General features: G+C 43.0%; 1 protein-coding gene across 1 annotated transcript in view; it reads right to left on the reverse strand.

Annotated features, from left to right (window-relative positions):
• Positions 1 to 15,360: 15,360 nt before the first annotated feature.
• The window catches only part of SGMS2 (sphingomyelin synthase 2), a 67,697-nt gene continuing 60,564 nt past the window's right edge, over positions 15,361 to 22,493 (reverse strand). The window contains exons 5-6 of the mRNA XM_088479495.1: positions 20,386 to 20,552; positions 15,361 to 18,357 (exon numbers count right to left, since the gene is read on the reverse strand). Of these exons, the coding sequence (XP_088335621.1) occupies positions 18,154 to 18,357; positions 20,386 to 20,552 (371 nt within the window). The 3' untranslated portion in view covers positions 15,361 to 18,153. The remainder of the gene's footprint in view (positions 18,358 to 20,385; positions 20,553 to 22,493) is intronic.

Genomic DNA, 22,493 nt, shown 5'->3' on the forward strand with positions numbered 1-22,493 from the left:
ATCATGTCGGCTATTTATTAGATTAATCGAGTACATCGACCAGCGTATGAACTGCTCGCTATTCTTGTGGTTGGTTTTTGCTACGGCAATCTTGCGAGCAGTTCTGACTATAAAATAACCCAGTGACGTGGTCAATGACGCTGCTGTATTAATTATGCACACCCTTAAAACGCCCGTTTTGACCTTTAAGGACGCCTGCGTTTGGTTCTCCACTCCCCGTTTTCAAGCACCTTCCCCTGTTACCACCCACATACGCCTTCTCCTGTCACTCAAAATAGCAGGCATTCGCTATTTAGCGAACAAACGATTTTCGGCCGCACTGACTGGTTCGCGCATGCGTATTACGATCCGTACGCATGCGCAGTTGTGCAAACATCGCTCGGAACGAACTTGCGGCCGCTTACGAGCGGCTCTGAATCAGGCCCTAAGGCCCAAGGAGTCACGGTGCCTGTATACACAGTCAGTACTGCACCAAAAAATAAGTTTTATTTTTTTCTTTCATTTTAAACTTTTAGCTTTCTTTTTTTCACTTTTTTAAACTTTTTTTTTTTACACACAGCCACTTGGTGAGTCTCGACACTTTAATCTGCAGGGTATAGCGCAGCAATGCAGCATACATCTGCGTGCAGTCAGTGTGCCCCCTTAGTGTCACTTTGCCAGCACAACCACTTGTGAGTCTCTGGACACAGCACTTAATCAGCAGAGTATAGCGCAGCATACATCAGCATGCAGTGTGCCCCCTGAACAGTCACTTTGCCAGCACAGCCACTTGTCCCTGTACACAGCAGAGCAGTGTGCATCAAGCGGAGCAGGAGAATGCTTTTATTCTTCTTTGGTGTTTTAGGTGTAGAACCATGAGAGATCTTGGCTTGTAAACTGTGGATTTGTATAGAAAGACAGTAGGAAAAATTTTGCTTTTATATAGTAGATAGTAGAGATAGAAAATAATAAATATTAGATAAGCTAAATCCTTTTCTAATTCCGTACCTGACCTGTAGAGGGCGAATGCTGTGCAAAAATTGTGTTTTTTAATTAATTAAAAATTAACAGTAATTAATTTCGATTCACATTTCTTTAGTTGCCTCCGCCGTGTTTTATTGCGCTCGTATGTAAAATTTCATGATCTTGGCATGTAAACTGTGGATTTCTATAAAAAGACAGAGGGACAGAATGACAGAAGGACAAATTTTAGATTTTATATAGTAGATTTAGAAATGAAGGCACACAAAAGGGCCAAAACTTGTCCTATGGAAAATACATTTGGCCAATGACATTACATTATATTTAGAGCTCTATTTAATAGCATTATTTTTACTAAAATAAAGTAAAAAAAGAGCGTTTAGACACCCTTTTAACATTGTTTTAGTTTCATCTATATTTACAAAAGGGCAATTGGAATAGAATTTGTAAAATTCTACTCCAAGCCCTAATTATCACATATTTTTAGTAAGCAGATCACATTTCCCATAATTGTAATGGGAAATGTGACCTGGCCAAAGTTACTAAAAATAAAATGTGAAAAAATACCGAAGCCCTGTGATAATAACACCACCTAGAAGTGGCGTTATCCAGGGTCTCCCCCGGTTTCCGGACACCTGCTCTGCTCTAACAGGCAAGAGCAGAGCCCCGGAGCTGGCCCCAGTGATCAGCTGTGTGGTTTAAACAGACCACAAGCTGTTCACTGCTAAAAAAAACTTACTTGAGTCCAGAGCCAATGGTTGGGGCTCCGGTGATGTCCTCCTGGGCTCCGGTCAGCTTGTCTCCCATCCTGCACTGTGACCCGGTCAGCTGCTGCATTCAAAAACTGACAGGGTTACAGTGCAGTTTGGGAGACCAGATGACCAGAGCCGAGGAGGACATCACCGGAGCACTGATGACCTGACCGGAGGTAAGTATAAGTAAGGAGGGGTTGCGGGGAGGAGGGGAGGTGGCCGCGAGGGGGGGTCTTAGTTAGCGGCGGCTGGTCAGCGCATGTGCGGCAGCTTGTCACTGTATTTTTTCCAAAAAATACAATGATAAGGCTGCGGAAGGGATTCACAGGGACAGAGCTTTATCGCAAGCTCTGTCCCTGCAAGGGATTTTTAATAAATCCCTGTGATATTGCCTGAATTCGCAATGCGAATTCTGTCAGTAATATCACACTACAACCGCATTTTAAATGCGGATTGTAGTAAATAGAGCCCATAATGAGAGATTCAGGAACTGAGGGCCTGATTCAGAGCCGGACGCTCTGACAGAGCGCTCGCTCTGAATCAGGGCCGGCCCTCTGGTTTTTCAGAACGGCCTCCTGGCCGCTCGCATAGCTGTGGGTGACCATCTCTGCTAAGGGAGAAGGTCGCGATGGTCAAGACCATCGCGACCATCGGGGCTTACGATGAGACCCTAGGGTAGGGTCTCGTCAACCTTAAGCCCCAGGGAGCTTCCTGCTCTGTTTGAGCAGGAAGCTCCCCACTGACATCACTGATGATGTCAGTGGGGACGCCCACAAAACGGCAAGCGTTCCGAAAGGAACGCCTCCGTTTGGCCGGGCACGCCCCCTGCCTGCCCAGCAAACGGAGCGAGCTGTCAATCAACATCAACAGCTCACTCCGTCTGCTTCGAGCCCGCTAACGACGGGTGATCCGTCGTTAGCGGGGGCTTGCGCATGCGCACGACGGAGCAGTCTACGTCGTGCGCATGCCCTGTGGACCAACATCGAGTCGGTTGCGAGCTCAGTGCTCGTGACCGACTCTGAATAAGGTCCCATGTGTGCTGGGCTCCTCCAATCAAGGCTCGGCACATGCTCCAATTACCCCCAGGTGTCCCACCATAGAAAAGCAGCAGGAAGGAGCTGCTGTGAATATGCCTGTCATTGCCCTTTCCCTGAAGCGGCTCTGGCAGCGGCCCTGCATGACACTCCTACAAGTCAGGGTGTTGCCAGGGTCGTAACTAGGGGTGTGCTACACCTATACCATTACACAGAGTGCAGGGCACTCGAAGGCAGCACTGTTGCACGGCAGCTGCATGTGGCTTGCAGGATGTCTGGAACAGCACCCTGCAGCCAGTGGCACTAGTGCTGTAGAGCTGCCTGGGATGGGCAGTGCTCAGCTTCCCAGAGCCAGTGGCATCTGTGAATGAGCAATATGTAAAAATTTGCGTTTTGCACCCGTCCATCAAACTCGGGTATATTTAGTAAAGTGCAGGTTTTTAGTAATGGAGATGTTGCCCATAGGGAAGCGGTATGAAATACCGCCGGCCGCATGGCTGGCGGTTCGATTCCCGGCAGCGCCTGGACGTCAAAAGCAGAATTCCCACCAGCTGGAAATCCTGATCGTTGCTAAGGTAAGTATAAACTAACCTAACCCCCTAACCCTAACCCTCCTTAGGGGTGCCTAACCCTAACCTCCCCCCCAAGTGCCTAACCCTAATCCCCCCTCTAAGTGCCTATCCCCCCCTTCCCCGCTGCCTAAACCTAAGTCCCCCGGGGGGGTGCCTAACCCGAACCCTCTCTCCCCCTAGCCTAACCCTCCCGGGGGGGTGCCTAACTCTAAGTCCCCCCGGGTGCCCTAAACCTAACCCTCACCCCCCGCGACTGTCTGCTCGCTGCGCCCGGCATCCCTTCGATTGGGATGCAGAGCGCCTGTCTCCTGGCATCGGGGAAATGACAGGCGTCTAAATATAGACGCCCGGCATTTCACCCTCGCCGGGATATGACAGTCGGGAAGCCGACTGTCGGTATTAAGGCAGCCGGTTTCCCGATTGTATACCGCCCATAGCAACCAATCAGATTCTATTAACTATTTAAGAGAATAGCTAGAATCTGATTGGTTGCTATGGTCTAGTAAATGGTGTAAGTTCATCCCAGACGCCCGGAGGCAAGTTACAAATTGGGGGCCCCCATCACACCCGCTGATACTGTAATGTAGCAATTCGCATGCAGACAGGCTGTAGATAGACAAAGGCAGCAGCTGATGGTCTGACATGGAGCTCTCCACTAAGTGTTTCAGGTCCAGGGAAGGGGTGCCATGTATTGGGCGGCCGTGACGGTACACTCCAGGTACATACGTACTGTTACAGCCCTAAGTGGGGTGAATATGTTGTGGACAAGGTGGCCCTTCAGAGCTGGAGCCCAGCGGCAGGCGCCTCCATTGTCTCCCATAGTTCTGCCCCTGGGTCTAGTATTACGGAATAAAAGTCAATTGGTCATTAAGGGGTTCAACTAGGTTGTGAGCCATTTATAGTCTAATCACATCCAATACAATCCTGAAATAGTAGCCATCATCTGTGTTCTAGGATATAGCTTGTTCTACAGTCAATAGTGCCATTAAATAAGAGCTGTGCTTAGTGTTATGCTCATGCTAAGTGATGTGCATTAAACAAAATGTTTGTTGTCTGTGCACATCAAGATGTAATGTAAGATATGAATACAGTGCACAGTTAAATGGATTATTAAATTGCATTAACGGCAATAGCAGTGAAAGAAAAATTCTGCTTGTCATTTCCTAGCAATTACTTTAATATTAAATGCATGGAGCTAGTATGGTCTTATGGTGTTTAAGACTGAGGTATAGTGAGCATTGGCCCTCATTCAGAGCCGTTCGCTATTTGTGGTCGCTCGTTTAAAAACAAGGGGTGGCTATTCAAATGATCCGTACGCACATTGCAGTCTGTTCACACCTCTAAGTCTGAACGAGCGAGCAAAACATACGCTCGTTTATTTGTTAAAAACGCCCCCTGGCCGCTCGCATCCTACGTCATGTCCGCTATTTATTAGATTAATCGAGTACATCGACCAGCGTATGAACTGCTCGCTATTCTTGTGGTTGGTGTTTGCTACCACAAATTTGCGAGCAGTTCTGGCTATAAAATAACCCAGTGACGTGGTCAATGACGCTGCTGTTTTAAATATGCACACCCATAAAACGCCCGTTTTGACCTTTAAGCACGCCTGCGTTCGGATCTCCACTCCCCATTTTCAAGCACCTTCCCCTGTTACCACCCACATACGCCTCATTCTGTCACTCAAAATAGCAGGCACTCGCTATATTGCGTACCAACGATTTTCGGCCGCACTGACTGGTTCGCGCATGCGTACTAAAAACCGTACGCATGCGCAGATGTGCAAACATCGCTCGGAACGAGCGTACTGCCGCTAACGAGCGGCTCTGAATGAGGGCCATAGTCCTTTTCCTAGGGGCTTCAGCTATTCAGCAATACACGAAAGCCATGTTTGTCACGGATATTGGATTTAATGCAGGGACCTTTGTATTTTAATGCCATTGATTTTTTTTTAATTTAATGTTATTACACTGAATAGAAATAAGATTAATTGCATTCTGTATTCCTGTTCTATTTTAAAGCTGCAATACAGATTATATTCTGGTTATTGTCATTCTAAACAGACTTTTAAAGGTATTGGCCAGAGCTAGTGATATCTAGTGCAAGCTGAAAAGATCTAAAAAATAATTAATGCATTCTAGCAGAACCTGTTAGGACAAGTGGTAGTTATGAGAAGCTATTATAATATGTTACAGCTAAGGCTGCCACCCATCCAGCAGAGCTAGATTGACAAAGGGCTGCCTGGACAGTCGCCCATGGACTCCCACGGACTGCCCACACACACATAGCTACATCAACTGCATGAGGGCACTTTGGCATATATGAATGGGGGGACAGGACCGTAACCAGGACAGTGCGGTCACTGCCGCCGCACAGAGCGCAGAACACCTGTTGGGCGGAACCGGATGCCACCGCAGCTATCTCTAATGACCCAGTTGCTGACAGCACCAGCAAGCAGGTATGGCTTCTGTTTAAATTTGGTGCATCCGTGAGCCAATCATGGCTCACAAACCAGCAGGCAGTGTTGGCGAGCCAATCACGGCTCAACACATCATAGCTGATGTCAGACGCTGCAGAGTGGAGTCTTCAGGTGGTGATCGGGAGCAGATATCTGATGGAGAGCTCCAGCCACCATGGAAGAGGCAGGAAGACGGCGCCGCTGGCTAGGACGGGCCAATGGCAGAAGAAAGAACATTAGGACCGGAGAGTGCTAGTGGGAAGCAAAGAGCTACAAGTATAAGTGCCACAAGTATAAGTGACTCTTGGCATTAGACCCAGGTCACTTTATGTGTCCAAAGGTTGGCAGGCAAAGCCTGAACCCCTGGTGAGTGGCTGGGCCTTAGGCCCAGGTCACACTTTACTAACAGATAGTTAAGGAGGGGGGAGGACTACTGTGTGGCATAATGTGTATTGGGGCTGTACTGTGTGGTGTATAAAAAGCTTTACTGAACTTAAACTTAAAGTTTGGGGAGGGACTGAGACTGGAATTGTTATACATATATAGAGACCCATCCTGCATAGCTTTCTATACACAGGTTAAGGGCAGGGCTAGGTACAATACGCACACCTGGACCTGATTATAACAATTATTTGGGTATATACTGTGCATTCACTTAAACTGCCCCATACCCTGAGAAAGATCTGTTTGGATAAAAACGCGTTGGTAGGGGCAGTCAAGTACTGGAAGGGAAGGAGATCCTGCCAGAGAGGAAGGAGAACATTAATAACGGGGCCCCATTTCTGTTTACCAGCTTATGATTTTCCTAGAACCTCGGGTAGGAGCCCTTCAATACTTCGATTTTAATTATTTTATGTATATTGTGAATGGGAATAAAAATGACTGTTAAGCCTTTTCTTTGGCTGTCGTACTCCATACAACATATGGGAGTGTTTCAAGGGAGCCACATCTAAAGTAGGAGAGGGGGAGAGAACAGTCCCAGGAGAATAAAAGACCCACCTGATGTGCCTGCATTTAACTATTGATTTGTGAGTGCATTCGGTAACCCCGAGAATATCCATTTAAGGTGATGGTGATAGAACTATATAGCTAGGATTCCTGCTTGTGATGGGCTTTATTAACACCTTTCACTTGTGAGAGCATAGATTTGGGGGCATCCCCCCAAAAAACTCCCATATTTTGGGGTGCGGTGACTGCAGATCTGTGAAATACATTGAGTACAATAATATTTAACTGTATTACACAAGGATTGAGGGGTATTGTCTCCTCTTTTGTTTTACATAAACCTCCACATCTCCTAAGATTGGGGCCAAAAGAAGGGAAACACGTCTGCATCTATTACCCGAGGGAAGTAATATTTATGTTTACTCTATGCACCATTGTACAACATTGGAGTTTATTTTGTAACTGCGATGCATACGCATGCGATGATCGCAACAATTGGCCGATGCATGCGTAATCGCAGTTGCGATCGGTAGTGAATCAGACCCAATGTTTGCAGGCTGGAATCTGCACTGGAAATGCCAAGTAGCCTGTTCACTAATAAGAGAAGTTGTACTGGCAAATATCTGTCAGCAGATTCATATAGGGCACATTGATAGACGATTGGTGCTTTAACCCATGTGACCGGTAGCTGGCTGTTAGTCAGATGACAGGATGATGTCTTGGTAAGATGGCAGCGATGGAGTGAAGCTGCAGGAATCACTGGAGGAGACACCAGGCATGTAGAAGATTGTTCATATAAGAAGGGAAGGGAATAAGGGAAAACATCTGCACAGCTAGTGATATATATTGTGAAACCCCTATATAATCTTGGCTCAATGGTTCATAAGATGAATCGTATAATAAGGAAAGGGATAAGGAGTTGGTGGTGGTGGTATTATCAGTAAGCAGAAAAGTGGTATTGTAGGTGCTGACAGCAGTATTTTGGTGTCTCACCTCAAAAGTGTGAGTAGTGTGCAGCTACACAGTACTGCGACACTCTACACAGTAAAGATGGCACCAGCAGTGACGTCATCAGGTCAAATGGCCTTGCCTTCTGCTGACTCTTGGTCCTAGTGCCCAGCATGTATGGTAGAGAGAGTAAACCATGCCAGAATGCACTTCCCCCTAACAACTTCAATGAAAGACAGTCTTTCAACTAAAATTTTGGCTTGCATTGGGGGTCACATCTGGCGGGAGAGCAAAAGCGTAACTAGACCTAGGGAGGCCCCATAGCAAAATGATCACGGGGACACCTCAATTCTCGACCCCCTCCACACTCCCCTCTCCTCGCAGCCAGCAGATAAGTCGAGGAGAGGGGTGTGGGGGGTGGAGTGAGGGGGGGGCGCAGAACGAGGCCTAGCAGAGGCCTAGCACCGTAGGTACAGGGGGAGTGCCGGGCCCCGAGTCAGTATGGGTTCCATAGCAGCCGCACCCCGTGCACCTACAAGAGTTACACCACAGCGGGAGAGCCAGACATTTCATGGCTGATGCTTTCAAAGAGAGAAGCCAGCGAGGGCGCAGCTCTCCGATTTATCTAAAATTAGTAAGAAATGGCTTTAGCTCAAAGCTAATTTGGCGCTGCAAATCATAGAGAATCTAGTGATAGACCATTTCACCTGTTGTCTGGACTGAGGGCTGCAGAGGTGAGTCCTACAGAGTGATCCACAAACACCGTTGCTATGGATAGATCTGAGGCTATGCAAGAGGTGACTAAGGCCCTGATTCAGACCCACTCGCAAGGGGCTGTCCGCTCGCAAGTGGGTCGATGTTGTGCACTGCGCATGCGCACGACGGCGGGAGCTCCGTCGTGCGCATGCGCCAGACGCGACAAGCGAAGGAATTTCCTTCGCTCGTTGTGTCTGATCAAAGGGGGCGTGCTGTCGATGTTGATTGACAGCACGCCCCCTTTGGTGGGCGTGCCTCCCTGACGGAGGCATTCCCAAGGGAACGCCTACCGTCAGAAGCCGGCCCACTGACATCACTAGTGATGTCAGTGGGAGTGATTTTGGCTCTGATAGAGCCAAAATCACTCCGGGCCTTGCGGTTGAAAACCTCAACCGCAGGCTCCGGCTCGCAGTGGCGATGGTCGCGATGGTCAAGGCCATCGCGGCCATCAAACTGCACGCTCGTATAGGCTGTGGGTGGTGACCCACAGCTATACGAGCGTCCAGGAGGACGCTCCATAATTATGGAGGGCGGCCCTCATTCAGAGCGTGCGCTCTGCTCAGAGCGTACAGCTCTGAATGAGGGCCTAAGCCTCAACCACTCCTTCCTAAAGCTGTACTACAACAAAAACAGTGGGTGATTGACTGTCAATGAGAGCGAAAAATGATAGTTAGCAGCTGATAAATTGGTACTTTTGCATCTATTTACTAAGCCTTGGATGGTGATAAAATGAATGGAGTTAATGTACCAACCAACCAGCTCCTTTCATTTTTCAAACACAGCCTAGGACATGGCATTTAGGAGCTGATTGGCTGGTACTTTATCTCCGTTCACTTTATCTCCATCCAAGGCTTAGTAAATAGACCCCTTTATCTCTCTCCACTTTATCTATCTTCAAGGCTTAGTACATCTAACCCTAACTGTTCCTTCCTCTGTTACTAGGGGCCTGATTTACTATGGATCGCAACTGCGATTATGCACGCCGTCTGACTGTGATGATATGCTAATCCATTGCAATTGCTGTGTCGTTGCAGCACTACATAAGGAAGCCGATCAATATGTCCTCTCTCCTTCCATACCACCCCTCTCCTCTTCTGCCACTCTGGGGTCAGGATTAACTGCATTATGGGTTCTGGTGCAGTTTTATACATACAGAAGTGGCTGTGCAACAGCACAGGAGAAGCTGCTGGACCACTAGGAAGATTCCAACTGCAAGACCTCTTAAAGGAAAGTGACTATCTACAAAAAGTAAGTGGAACACTCTGAATCCACTTTTCTTTGTGTAGAAACATGGATTTAATGTATTCATTAGGAACTGCATTAAAGAGGACTTGACTATAGTTTTTAATCTGTTCTATATGGTGTGTAATTGGACTTAATATCAGGACTTAATTCTCTTGTGCTAGCAATTAGTAGTCTTTTATTACTAAGGTCAGTGTTCTCCCCGGGGTGTCTTACTTCAGTTCTGGGGATGCGGGTGTGCCCCAACACCCTTACCTCATCCAGCAGCCTCCAGGCAGAGAAGAACTAGTTCCACCCACTGCTGTCACCCTGCTCTGTTTAGTAGGGAAAAAAATCCACAAAGTAAATAGGATGATGTGGGAAATCTGAATTAATATTACATTTTTAATAGAAGTGAGTTACGTTTGTCAATTATCTGAGAGCATGGAAGGAGAAAAAAGTATTCCCAAAACGTGGTACTCACAAACCAATTGTTACCTATAATCTCATCAAGTGAAAAAATTAATGAATGATTATTTTCCCACTCTTAGGCAGTAATGGGGAACCTTTGGAACCAATCTCAAAATCTATATTTCCTTCCAGGACAATAGGAGAGAAAAGAAGAAGTATCAAGTACTATATTGTACTATTATCACTGTTAATGACCCCTATTACTATTGCTTAAAACTTAACTTTTATTCCTAACTTAAGATACTGTCAGTGAAATATTGAACAGTTTATTTATTTTATATTTTTCTGTTTTATGTTTATTTTTATTTATTATGTTTAATTTAATTAAAATATTTTTGTGAAAGAGTGCATTAAAAAAATATATCCACCTGCAATGTTTTCAATCGTTAATTTATTACTCTGACTGTCATGTACAATGTATCCCAATAACTGGGTTTAATAGTCTCCCAAGGGTGTCGTGTGACTATCGGACCTCTGTTTTGATCTTTCACCACCTTATAGCTTAAAATGCGTATTATGTCCCCTTTTCCAACTCATAGTAGAAAAATAGTAGTCCCCGTACAAATTTGTGTGTGTATTTCAATGATATGACAGAGTACAATTCTCTTAGTATTGTTCATTGTCGGCCTATTCACTCACTTGTATGGTGCTTTTTTTTTAATAATTCTTTGTTTTAAATGGTCAATCAGAATACCATTTAGCACAAAAAGAAGAACAAATAAAGGGTCACAAAAACCCAATACAGACCATATTTTTAAACAATAATAGACAAACAAAACTATTCAAAAATACTTGGTAGAAAAGAGGGGGGGTAGACAGAGGGCAGGAGGAAGGGGGGAGAACACGACATATCATCTAGAAAATCAGTACATATCAAACATCTTCTGGGGGGGAAAACCTCAATCGTTGCCCATGGGTCCATGCACCAAGTGGGTAGAAGGAGGAGGGGGACTGCGCTCAGCGAGCAGCCAGGGAGCCCAAACTTGAGAAAAAAACATGCCCTCGATCAAGGAGGTAATAAGTTATCTTCTCCATGGTCGCAATATGCCACATCTGACTCTGAAGTACAGAGAAGAGTGGTGGGGAGGTCTTTTTCCAGTTTAGAGCAATAAGAGATTTTGCCGCTGCTAAAATATTTACTGCTAATTTTTTTGAAAATTTGTCAATATTCGGGGGTGGGTAGCACAATAAAAATATCCAAGGATCTTTTGAGATCGGAGCTTCCAGAAGGGAATTTAGGAGGTTATGGACCGAGTCCCAGAAGGGGACAATAATTGGGCAGGTCCACCAGATATGGACCATAGTACCCCTGCAGCCACAGCCCCACCAACAGTCGGGGGAAGAAGATGGGAACATTTTGTGAAGTCTCTCAGGAGTATAATACCACCTATAATACATTTTATATGCATTCTCTTTAATTTTGTTTGCAATAGAACTTTTGGCCATCCCCAGTCTCATGTCGTCCCAGGCCTCGGCATCTGGAGGAGAACCAAGATCTCATTCCCAAGCCATTTCATAAGGTCTAAGAGAGGGAAGGGTAGCATCTAAAAGAAGAGCATAAATCTGGGAGATTAAACTTTTAGATAATGGTTAGTGTCTACAGAGATTTTCAAAAGGAGTAAGGGCACGGAGGACAGATAGTGGAGGTAATAATTGTAAGAAATGCAGCAATCGTGCAATTTGCAATCGATTGTGCAGAAAAAGGGTTTCAATCGATTGCAGAATTGCCACAATCGATTGTGTATAAAAATCTTTCCCTTTTTCAATCGATTGTGGCAATTCTGCAGTTGATTGAAACCCTTTTTCTGCACAATCGATTGCAAATTGCACGATTGCTGCAATCAATCTCTGAAGCATGGGGGCCTTTAGAGTGGCCAAATAATCATTCATTAATTTTTTTCTCTTGATGAGATTATAGGTAACAATTGGTTCATGAGTGCCCCGTTTTGGGATTACTTTTTTCTTTTTGTTTTGAAGTTGGCAATCATATGTCTGGGAGCACCTCTCCATACTATATAAAACAATATAGTGGACAGATACATAGGGCAATAACCTGATGTGTTTTAAGGTTTGTGCGGATATTGTCTTCTTTTTTTGAGCAAGGAAGGAGAGCAATATTTCTTATAGAGATATAAAATATGCTGTCAGTAGTTTAATGGATAAAATGAGTGATGGACAGGAAAAACATTCTCAGCTGTGCACCATGTATCAGTCAGCGCGGATTAAAATGCAGCTAAAAATAACACTAAGTATACAGCAGAGTATTACCCAGAGAGACACTAAAGGTTATTTACAGGCTGCCAATATGCAGAGGTTCAATACATTTCTACTTGCGTGAATGTACTTAATTGTCTTCTCGCACAAAACGAGGAACACGTCCTTCCTGTTCGCTCTGCTCAGCCTTTTGGTTGTGCGGTGGAAACAGTAAACACACCACTTCATAGCCAATCCTAGTACTGCTTTAAGACCACCCCCTTCAATAAATTCAACATTTTTAATTTTCTCTAAAAATACTGCTACGTCATTGTAAATTAAATACAGCATTTATTATTTGTCACTTCTGTGGGCATGACATTTCTTTTTTTACCTCAGTCAAAAGACTCCACGTTTCTGTATGATGTACACCTGAAAGGTGCAAAAAGTATATAGGCCGGGGCCTGGCTTCCATTACAACTAAGGATGTAGAGAAAAGAAATCTTTTGCAGACTGGAAAACACATTTTTCATAAAATAGGGAGTATCCCCGTAAATGCCAAATTAATGATGGAGGCACCAATTAATACTACACTCTTGAGGCACTACAAGTGCAGGCATGCATGTGCCTTCATCATTAGTTAATATGGCTTTTAGGAGGTGGCTCCCTATTTAATGATCTAGGTATATGTATGCCTGCACTTGTAGTTCCTGAAATGTGTTGTATTTTATGTTTGATATGGATCCTGCTTGCAGGATAAGTACTTTTGCCGGCAACAGGCATTTTCTAATATTTTTCCCAGAGATTTGAGACAAATCACCAGCACTTTTGCCTTTCCATCTCACCATATTGTTAGAAAACTGAGGTATTAGTTAGTCCCGCAACAGCCTTGAGGGCTGGTATGCTTGGCTAGCTGCGGCGGTAGAACAGCCTTGAGGGCTGGTAAGTCTCTGACTAGTCGGGGACTGAGGGTTGTGAGGTAAGATGCGGCCTTTGGCTATGCAGCAGCCTTGAGGGCTGGTAAGCCTTGGCTTGTTGTGGCCTGTGGGCCGTAGGACAAGATGCGGCCTTTGGGCCGTGTAGCAGCCTTGGCAGGCTGTGGCTGTAGAACAAGATGTGGCCTTTGGCGATGTAGCGGCCTTGGCAGGCTGTGGTGGTCTGAAGATGGACCTGTGCCGCCGCGTTAACACAAGCAGTGGTACGCTGGATTGCGTACTTTGGACGCTGGATTGCGGCCAGTGCCGCCGGGTTGACACAAGCAGCTGGACGCTGAAGTGCAGCCTGTGCCGCCGGGTTGACACAAGCAGCTGGATGCAGAACTGCGCATTCTAGACAAGATGAGCCGTATTCAATATGAGCCGAGCCGCGATACTTTTTTGCGGTCCTGGACTTTCCGCCTACTTAGCCTGTTCTGCAGGTGGAAAAGTATTGCGCACGTCCCTGCTTTACCCCGTATTCAATATGGAAGTACGCGAAAACGGGACCCAGCGAAAGTGAAACAGGTGGAAAGTACTGTCATTTTTGGGGAAATCAGCCTGACACCCCCCAAAAGATGCTCTGACATGGGGGTTAGCTATGGTACCCCCCGATTTGGCTTGCTGAAGGTATTTGGTGATTTTAAACGGGCTCACTAGCTGTTAAATAGCGTTTTTCTATACGTGATGCAGAATAGTATTTAGGAGCTTTTTTTCCAGAAAATAACTTATCCCAGCAAATTTGAGGTACTTGAAAATGGGGGTCAGCATATTTAAAAGTTGCTAAAGTGAAGTTGAAAAATCGCGAAAAATCCACCTGCCGCAAACACCGGCAATCAAAAAAACACCAGGGGCATACTTGGGGACCCCTCCAGAGTCAAGTTCGCTAGTTTTTAAGTTTGTACCCCAACATTTTTTTTGCTCCCTTTTTCAAAGTCATTTTTTGGGGTGTCCTTAAGTATTTTTTTTATTTTTTTTACACAGATTACCTTTGGGGGACTGTCTGAAGGCTGCACGGGTGTTCCCGCAACGTTGCACCCCAAAACCCCAATTCTGCACTTCGGCTAGGCGGAAAGTCTTTCAAATTGAATACGGGGTAGAAGTCAAACAGGCTAAAATGACGTCATTGGCGATAAGTTTCCGCCAAAAACACGCGGTAACAGACTTTTCGCCTCAAATTGAATACGGCCCTGAGTGTAGTCTGTGCCGCCTAGATGACACAAGCGGCTGGTAGTAGATATGCGGACCGTGCCGCCTGTATGGCACAAACGGCAAGTAACAGAAGCAGACAGGAGAACTGGGTACTCGACTGGATTACAAGAGACAACACCAAAACCGGAAACACATGAAATGCTATCACCGGCACCAGAGCAGCGTTCGCACCAGAAGGAAATAGAAGCAGGAGCCAATCCAGAACGATCCCAGAATGAAGGACAGGAGATAGGACTTTCAGCGAACGCTCACACGGTGTTCATCTCGTCCTGCATTCGCAGTGCGGCGGCTTGTGACACATATATTGCAGATGGTCTGCATTTTGATAAATTCCCAAACCCTAGTGTTTTTAACGGAGTTCGGGCATCTCGCTATCAAGCAAAGGAGCAAAGCATGGGGAAGCCTACAGTATTTAACAATAAAATGGATTGTATCTAGCAGAGTGTATCCAGCCTCTTATAACTGATTTTGATCTTCAGAGGGCTGAATGCATGTAATCCACGACTATACCATTAAACCATTGTTAGCGGTTTGACTTTACTTGTGTTAGTGAACTCATCTGCTGACTTTGTATGATGTGGCCTTTGGTGCTGGGCCTCGAAATATTTCTACACATTTGCTAAATATTCTGTATACATTACAAAAATGTTTTTAGAGATTGCATACTTTACTTTTACTATACCACTCAGCATAAGGGAGCCCTAGCAGTGACATTCCCACTGTAATGTGTGTAACGAGTTAATACATTCTTCATGTGGGAAGCAGGAATTAGCTGCCATACTTATTTTGTAATGATGCCTTACAGTACCGCATTTCAACAACTGAAGAAATATTGGACAGTGATGACTCTGTAACAAATACACAACAGCACCATCTTGGTTTATTTTACAATAACAATTTTATCAAAATGTGTATCCCATGTGTACATTCATGGAAAATAAAAAAGTCAGATATTTTGAATACAAAAATATGCTATTTAATACACTTTTTTCCATTTTCGATTAAAAGTGCCATTTTAAGTCACTTTTTGGTATTATGAAACATAAATTGTAAATTAAATTAACACACTGGCAAAATCAAATGTTTGCCCTTGTGATCAGACATTAAGGGGTGCAATTCAATTAGCACCAATATGCCACCGCGATGTAACGCTGGGCACATCACCGCTAATTACAGTAGCACACTGATGTGCACCTCTCTGGTTTGCAGCGTTGGTGGTTACGAAGTGCAGGCAAAACAGTTGGATTGCCAGAACCTTGCTGTAAAAGTACAGAATTTAATGTATCCCCGATAAATGCTTACAGATATTCCAGAAATAAATACAACATAACATAACAACCCATGAGTTATTTCAAAAGTGCAAAACAGCTACAGTATTGTATACATACAAATAACACAAAGTACATAAAAGAAAGGAATGATGTCAAGATATATAGATAATGTTAATAAAGGATATTTTTTCAAATTCATTATTGCTTAAAGAACATGTTTTAATTTTTTTCTGAAACAAACCCCACAAAAATAAAACAAACAAAACACAAAGACATCTTTAACCAGCCTTAGGCAGTTTTGGAATATCAATTAATTGTGAAATTACACATGTCTTCTGGATTTACCTGGGGAGTCACCCACACACTATACAGTTGTAAAACAGATTGAACTGTCAACACTTATATAGATGGAGATACTCACTGGCACTATTAGTAACTTGGCCTAATACTGCCTCTCAGTGGCCTCAAAGCAATAGGTGGTTAGGGAAACCTTTCACTACTGTGTATCATTCACCCAAAGTCTCTGGATTGTGAATCTGCAGCACATATAGTATTCTGTACTGAGGATTTGAAACCCACTAATGCGTTTCACTATCCACCCCGTTACCTTCCATAAATGCACACGGACTGTCAAACACTTAAATAATGTTTAAATACTTGCTAAGACCACCATTAGTAAACCATCGTGACACATTCGCAGTGCGGCTCATAGGTACGCGCATTACAAAAAACATTGGCCAACTGCACACACATTGGCATAGCATCCACCTCTGGAACAGGCCCAATATCAACGTTTAGGAGCATATTTATTAAAGGAATTTTATGGGAAATCCCCTGAAAACAACTTTAGATGGTGTTAGCCATTGTAATCTATAGTCTACAGTATGCCTACAGTATGCCAACTTTTTCAGGGAGAGGGATCCAAAGTATCTCTCTCCCTGGGTAATACCCGTCTGCACAGACGGGATCTGATGACCACGCCGTAGCAGTGTCTTGAGTTCCGAACCCAGAAGTAAAGTGATCTCTTTAGCCCCTGTCCCTGCATGTGATCATTGGTACATACCTGTGATAATTAGTTTCTCATTGCTGCAATAAGAAATGTATAATTATAGGGACCAATTCCCAATTAATGGTAAATATGCCCCTTAGCCAGAAAGGAAACGGGAAACCAGGTTGGAGCGAATATACACACTGTTTCGTACTTGCTAAGCCATGTACACGCCTCTGGGTATATTATCATCCAAGTTTCCCTTTGTTTATTTCTGTACAGAAAAATCCTAGAGTGGTAGTGTAATAATATCATAAAAATTGAAAAAATGTTAATTAAATTAAACATGTACATACAGAACAGTAAATGAACAATAAGGTTTTTGTCACCATGCCACTTCCAGTAGATACTTGTTTTACAGCAAAAACTTGGATGTCATGGGGCAATGAAATTACATAGGCCATTACTTCTTATTGCACATTTCATTCTCACTGATCACCAAACCAACTACAGTGTTTTTACAGTTGAAATGGGTTGTGCCAGGTAAAATTGAGCTATTCCCAGATCCTTTAGCAATTTATACAGTTAAATAGGAAAATCATTGATATTAATCTGACTGTACCACAAAAACAAGATGGAAAAATGATTCCATGGTACTTACACTTTTTCAAAGGGAGGGTGTCTGTCTATCAACACAGAGCAGAACAAGGATTCACTAACCTTTTCTGCCTAGCAGTGACTGGTGAACACAGTTGTGAGAAGTGCAACTTCTGTGGACATGTGGTCCACATGACCACATGACATGTACAATAGGTTGTGTAAAAGGCCACACTTGGTGATATATATGTTAGGGCGACTCAGAAGCGGGTCTGTTTAAGATTCAGAGCTGCTTGTGCAATGTACAGCTTTTAAAATACATTTTACAATTGAGACCATAATGTATTTTAGCTTTAATGTTAGTTGTTAACTGTATCTGAAAATCTACATTTTTGGAGTAAAATATTTCAGGAACTATGCATCATGTGGACCTTGTGTGACCATAAGTGATTGGTTACTACTCCAGGGACTAATAATACTTCATTGTACAACTGCCAATTCTAATTACTGCATTATACTCCTACAGAGTACAAATCGCCTACTATATTCCAAAGCAACTGCTGTTCTCATCCGAATAGGAATCAACAAATCTGTATGCAGTGTAACCACAATAGAGTCAGAAAGACGCAGTACACTACAGAGATATCTGTATGTCCTGTGTGCAACAACCTTACATTAAAAACACAACATTTGGTCCACTTCAATATTTACAATGGCATCGTTGTTAAAAAGGAAAAAAAAAATAATATTTTCCTTTGGTTAGAAAGTTATTTTGTACAGTTTTTTACTTCAGGATTTGAGTCAGGTGGATTTTTCATTGTCCTCCCCTATTTTCTGAACCCTTGAATATGTTTTGCACGAGGATTTAAAGCAGCTGGGAGGCCATGAGATGGGCCAGGAGAAGCAGCATGGAATACAGGTCTGGACATTCTTCTCAAAGAAGAAAAACACAGGAAACCACCACGTTCGGGAAAGGAGATTAGTTGGGGATGAAGTCTTTAATGCCTGAAAAGCAGATTAAGACAGTGTTTATACTTGCTTGGGAAAATGAGAATAGCATTTCTATATACATATGAAGTTATTCCTGATAACGCTTTGAATTAAAGAGTGGTGAAGATTCTAAATTGCTTTACATCTGAAAGAATAAGTAGGGTCCATTAGCGGGTTAAAAAGGGCATCAATTTTCGAGACTTGGGAGAGTTATATCCCCACCTTGTCAAACACAATGCAAATGCAAATTTATAACTGTATGCGAAAAACACAGTGGTATGAGTCACAGCTATTGTTAGGAGACCCATTAATTTAACTACTGATAAAGTGGATTGTGCACTTAAATAGAGAATGTTGGCATGATCGATGGGCGGACGCCGGACGGAGATTTACTATGTTATATGTTTTCATATTTTCTATTGAGAATTATTTAAATACAAATATATGTTGTATATATGATAAGAAATAATCGATAAAATATTTCTAAATGTTTAGTAAGAAAAGAAAAGGAAACATTCATAATAATTAATGTGTGACAGCATGTAAGACTGAGATTAAGATTAATGGAAAAAGATCTAAACAGTAATGGATTTCAAGTATATAATTTGAACTCGGTGTTATATGCATATTCTTTTCTTTGCATGTCTATTATGTATATGTAAATGATTTCCTTGCTTCGGTTAAAATAAAAATATTTAAAAAAAAAAAAAAGGGCATCAAACATGATGGACTGCCAAATTCATAAAAAAAAAAACATTTATCTGAATCATTAACTATACAGTTAAAAATGGCTATTCTATAGCCAAATGCTGCAGAATACCTTTGTGAATTTGGAGAGAACACTTTAACTTAAAAAGTAGAACACTGGATCTCCAACTCAACCCTCAAGTCTAAGCAACATGTCATGTTTTGAGAACTTCTGTCTGTGGAAGTGGGTGGGATAATTACTTACCAGCAAATAGATCAACTCAAATGTCCAGGATTAAAGAAATCCACAAAACATGACCTGTTGGTGATACTTGGGTACTGAATTATTGTATTCTAAAAGTTCCCTGTAAAATTAAACGTTATTAATACCATTTTGTGAGCTGCAGATATGCCCAACTACATACTTGCCTCTGCAAATCGCACCACGTATCACAAGAGACGCGCACCCGCGAGCGGATACGCGCACTGCATTCGCACCCGGGAATCACAAATGGTGCGATGCGTGCGCACGTTTGTGTCGTGATCAGCAACAATGTAACTGGGCGCATCTGTAACTCTACTTTTGTGAATTTAGCTCTGTACTTATACCGTAAATGAATACTATCCTTTAATTTTACGTGAGACACCTGAAGTTGGGTGAGTTCTTCCATGCTCACAAAATACCAGTTACTTTCGCAGTAAAGTGGGCAGGGCCATGATGACACAATTCGCTGTAAATCTACCCCCCCCTTCCCCGATTGATTAATAAATGATAATATTATGCCGCAGAGGTGGGCTGCAATGACACAATTCACTAAACATGCCCCCAGCACCACGCCCTGCCAGAAGGCACCATTTAAAATGTAGGTAAGTATAACTTATGCCAATGCACAAATACAGAAAAATGATTTGAAGTATTGCTGGTTGGGCCATGATGTTCACTCATGCACTTCATATACTGTACGTTTTAGTGAGCACATCTTCAACACCACAACAAAGTGAATTTTCTTTAGGCAAACATGCACATTGCATTATTCACAGCCATGGCATATCTCAATCCAAGTAGGAGGTGATATTGTGCTTTACTTTATACAAAGAAATATCTGGTCTAAGATAAGGAAGTAACAGAAAGAGCTTTGTCAGTCTGTTTACATAGAGCACTAAGGAGCTGGCATACTAGGCAAGTTCCATTGCCGTTACTTTGATCCCAAATCAAAGAGTAAAATCACATTATTTAAGGTCACTCACCAAGCTTACTATGATACATTTACACGGTTGTTTAAAAGAACAAACACCATTTCACTTATACTATTGTCAAAGACCATTAGGAGCTGAGTGAAGATAGGCTTTGCTTACCTTTTCATTAGCCATGGCATGATACCACCAGAAGAGTCTAGTGGTTATGAAGTAGGCAACAATTACATCCACAGTGTAGTGTTCATGTGCAACTAAAATACAAATCACACCTGCAGCGCTCAGCAGCCAGCAGACTAAGTGATAGCCCCAAAAGTGACGCGGTGAATCTGCAAGAAAAAATCTCCATGAAGACCACCATGTCTAACAGTGTAAGATCTTTTTTCCCCAGTAACAGATAACATGAGTTCTGGAAATGGGAGCATTGATACATCACATGCAGGGAATACAGCAGATGGATTTGTATAACCCTCCAACAATTCACAACTGAAACAGGACATAATAAATTAGAATGAAAGATAAACGTTAGAACATTGTTCTCTTGCTGTACAGAGAACCTGGAATGTTTCCAGATCCTACGCTCAGCCAAGATTTAGTGCATTAATGATGTAATATCACAAGACAATGCTTTCTTCTAATTCGGTCTGCAGTGATATTAGAGGTGTTTTTACTCATTTATAGTGATAAAGATTGAAGAGTTCATACACATGAACTATACAGCTAATGGCACATGTATGGACTTTGCTGTTAGTATAGGGATTAAGGAACGACTATTTGCGTCATTCAATGACAAATCAATGATGTGAAGTTCACGTAGGTAGTACAGTTAAATGAACACAAATGCCCGCACATATCTTCCTGTAATGTCTTGTTGCCATCACAATTCCCCCATAGAAAACAGTCATGCTCAGTGTTCTGCTATTCCATATAAACAAGGGTTCATTTATATGCTACAAAAAACAGAATCTCATTCTAATGATTATGAGCCGTATTCAATTTGAGCGGACCTGTGATACTTTTCCGCCTCCCGGACTTTTCGCCTACATCGCGTGTTTTGTAGGCGGAAAAGTATCGTGCGCGTGGCCGCTTTACCCCATATTCAATTTGAAAGTACGCGAAAACGGGACCCGGCAAAAAATTAAACAAGTGGAACGTACTGTCAGATTTGGGGAAATCAGCCTGAGACCCCCCAAAAGATGCTCTGACATGGGGGTTAGCTATGGTAACCCCCAATTTGGCTCGCTGAAGGTATTTGTTGTTTTTAAACGGGCTCAATAGCTGCTAAATAGCGTTTTTAAATAAGTGGTGCAGAATAGTATTTAGGAGGGGTTTTTTGCAGAAAATAACTTAGCCCAGTAAATTTGGGGTACTTGAAAATGGCGGTCAGCATATTTTAAAGTTGCTAAAGTTAAGTTGAAAAAATTGTGAAAAATCCACCTGCTGCAAGCCCCTGCAATGAAAAAAAAAACACCTGGGACCTACTTGGGGACCCCCCCAGAGTCAAGTTTGCTAGTTTTTAACTTTGTCCCCAAACATTTTTTTTTTTCGCCCCCAAATTCAAAGTGATTTTTGGGGTGTTCTTAAGTGTTTTTTTTTTATTTTTTACACAGTTTACCTGTGGTGGACTGTCTGAAGGCTGCACTAGGGTTCCCGCAACGTTGCACCCCAAAACCCTAATTCTGCATTTTTTTCCACCTCCTATTCATAGGCAAAACTTTTCCGCCTATTACATTGCATTGACTTTCCGTCTAGGCGAAAAGTCTTTCAAATTGAATACGGGGTAAAGTTAAAACAGGTGAAAAGTTTTGAAAAGGCGAAAAGTTTCCGCCAAAACGGACTTTTCGCCTCAAATTGAATACGGCCCTATACTGTAGGTCACAGTGACCATTCTCTTTGAAACAATTTTATAAATCAAATTTATATCATAATGTGATAGCACTTCAGATTCACCTCTTTGCAGTAAACGGTAAGATATAGTGGGAGAGCTAATGATGGAGACTAACCATGGTAAAGGCAGTACTGCATCCATGTTCCCCAGTCCATGTATTTTTATCATCATTCTCTAATATACACCAGACCTTTTACTGTAATACATGAACTCATAAACATGCACAAAAAACTACATAATCACGGTAACCAGCAGTAACTACTACTCAAATTCTAAAGAATATTCAGCAAACCAACCCCCCACTCTTGTATATGTCATATGTGTTTTAAAAGGCTAGTTCTGTGGCTATAATGATGCAGACCGGAACGTGTAATAAACAGCT

This window comes from Taudactylus pleione, unplaced genomic scaffold, assembly GCF_031769625.1.
Source record: "Taudactylus pleione unplaced genomic scaffold, aTauple2 ptg000236l, whole genome shotgun sequence".
Lineage (NCBI taxonomy): Eukaryota > Metazoa > Chordata > Amphibia > Anura > Myobatrachidae > Taudactylus > Taudactylus pleione.